Here is a 2,146-nt window from a genome sequence, read left to right as displayed (position 1 = left end):
ACGTATTTTGTAATAAGATCACTCATTGCTTTTGTAACACTTTATTTCACTTACATAATAGCTTATTATACCAATTTATACTTCTAAAAAATAATTCATTCCTTACTTTTGTAACAGTTTGTATTATCCGTTGTAGCAGTAAGAAATGAGGAAGTTGCTACACAGAAAAACAAACTGTTACAAAAGGAGTGAAAGGTGTTACACAGTATATAAATCACCATATAGGTGAAATAGTAAGCTTTGACAAAGTAACAGAAGCTGCTACACAAGTGGAATTATTTGTTATATTAGTGAAATAAACCATTACACTTTTTGTAACAGTTTGTTTTTCTGTGTAGCAGCTTCCTCATTTCTTACTGCTACAACTTATTTTCCTCTCATAAGAGTTTCCACAATGTATCAGTTTTTTTTATCTTACCACAACACTATCTTGGTTAAAAACAAAATGAAACACAGACAATGTGCTACAAAATTAGAAACAGGCAAAGAATACCTTATACACAATATACGTATTCATTTAAAAACATTTGCAATAAAGAGGAATGTGTCAAAAATTTTTCAAAGTTTTATTCACATTCATAAAACCATTACAAAGATTAGCACTGTGTCCTTCACTCATCTTCCTTGACGATGTGCTTAACTATCTCTGGAACATACGGTACAGTACCTGGCTTGCTGTGTGCTCGTCTGTTAGCTTCCCTGTTCAGATAATAAGGAATGTTTAGTGTCAAATAGTTGCTTTGTCAAAAACACTAAACTTTTACAAAAATGTTTTTGCCGATAAGACTTTTAAATCCTCTTGAAAATATTTTTCCGCTTAAAAAATAGTTTATGATTATAAACAGAAGCATTTTTCATTACACAAGTTTCATGAGTAACAAAATTCAATTTTTAATTTTAAATTGAAAATTACTGATTGCAAAACATTTTTTTCCTTAATTTTGTGTATTGAAGAATCAAAACATTTGATGTAGTTGAAACATTTCTATTCACTAAAACTAAAGGCCTTATATGTAAGTAAAACATGACATACTCTGAAATGTTACTATTCACTAAAACTAAAGGCCTTACATTATATGTAAGTAAAGCATGACATACTCTGAAATGTTACTATTCACTAAAACTAAAGGCCTTACATTATATGTAAGTAAAACATGACATACTTTGAAGCGTTACTATTCACTAAAACTAAAGGCCTTACATTATATGTAAGTAAAGCATGACATACTTTGAAGCGTTACTATTCACTAAAACTAAAGGCCTTACATTATATGTAAGTAAAGCATGACATACTTTGAAACGTTACTATTCACTAAAACTAAAGGCCTTACATTATCTGTAAGTAAAGCATGACATACTTTCGTTTGCGAGATTCCTGCATCACACGTTTTTCTCGGGTGGCATTGTAAATATGCTTGGGCACATGGCGATGACGAGCTATTCTCTTGACTTGTGGGTGAGCAGCAAACCTTTCTTTGAGTTTGTTCTGGTAGTTGAAATTTGCCTTTTCTCTTTTTGATAACTACAAACAAACAGAAAAGCAGCTTAATAAGATAAAACAAAGATAAATAATTATATTAATTTTTTTCTTCAATATTTATTCTCACTAACATGCCATATTGATTAACTATAAAGAAATATGTTTTGACACTTAATATGCAAAATGTAGTTTTTAAAACACTCGAGTCCCTTTTACCACTCTTAGTTTTCCATGAACATTTATGTGATAATTTGTACACAGTAAAACTAGGAGTGGTAAAAATAATTTTTGGTTGTTTTAAAATCTATAGTTTGTGTACAAATTATTACACAAATATTCCCAGTAAAACTAGGATGTAAAAAATAATTTTTGGTTGTTTTAAAATCTATAGTTTGGGAATATTTGTGTAATAATTTGTACACAAACTATAGATTTTAAAACAACCAAAAATTATTTTTACCACTCTTAGTTTTCCATGAACATTTGTGTAATAATTTGTACACAAACTATAGATTTTAAAACAACCAAAAATTATTTTTACCACTCTTAGTTTTCCATGAACATTTGTGTAATAATTTGTACACAAACTATAGATTTTAAAACAACCAAAAATTATTTTTACCACTCTTAGTTTTCCATGAACATTTGTGTAATAATTTGTACAGA

At 28.8% G+C, this 2,146-nt stretch overlaps 1 protein-coding gene across 1 annotated transcript in view; it reads right to left on the bottom strand.

Annotated features, from left to right (window-relative positions):
- Nucleotides 1-545: 545 nt before the first annotated feature.
- Nucleotides 546-2,146, bottom strand: part of LOC106473488 (DDB1- and CUL4-associated factor 13-like) — a gene marked incomplete at its 5' end in the record, with an annotated part of 19,004 nt that continues 17,403 nt past the window's right edge. Inside the window, 3 exon segments of the mRNA XM_013934170.2 lie at nt 546-699; nt 1,359-1,522; nt 2,103-2,133. Coding sequence (XP_013789624.2) covers nt 612-699; nt 1,359-1,522; nt 2,103-2,133 — 283 coding nt within the window.

This window comes from Limulus polyphemus, unplaced genomic scaffold (assembly GCF_000517525.1).
Source record: "Limulus polyphemus unplaced genomic scaffold, Limulus_polyphemus-2.1.2 Scaffold6217, whole genome shotgun sequence".
Classification (NCBI taxonomy): Eukaryota; Metazoa; Arthropoda; class Merostomata; order Xiphosura; family Limulidae; genus Limulus; species Limulus polyphemus.
Note: the sequence above shows the minus strand (reverse complement) of the source record. Positions and strands in the feature narration are given on the sequence as shown.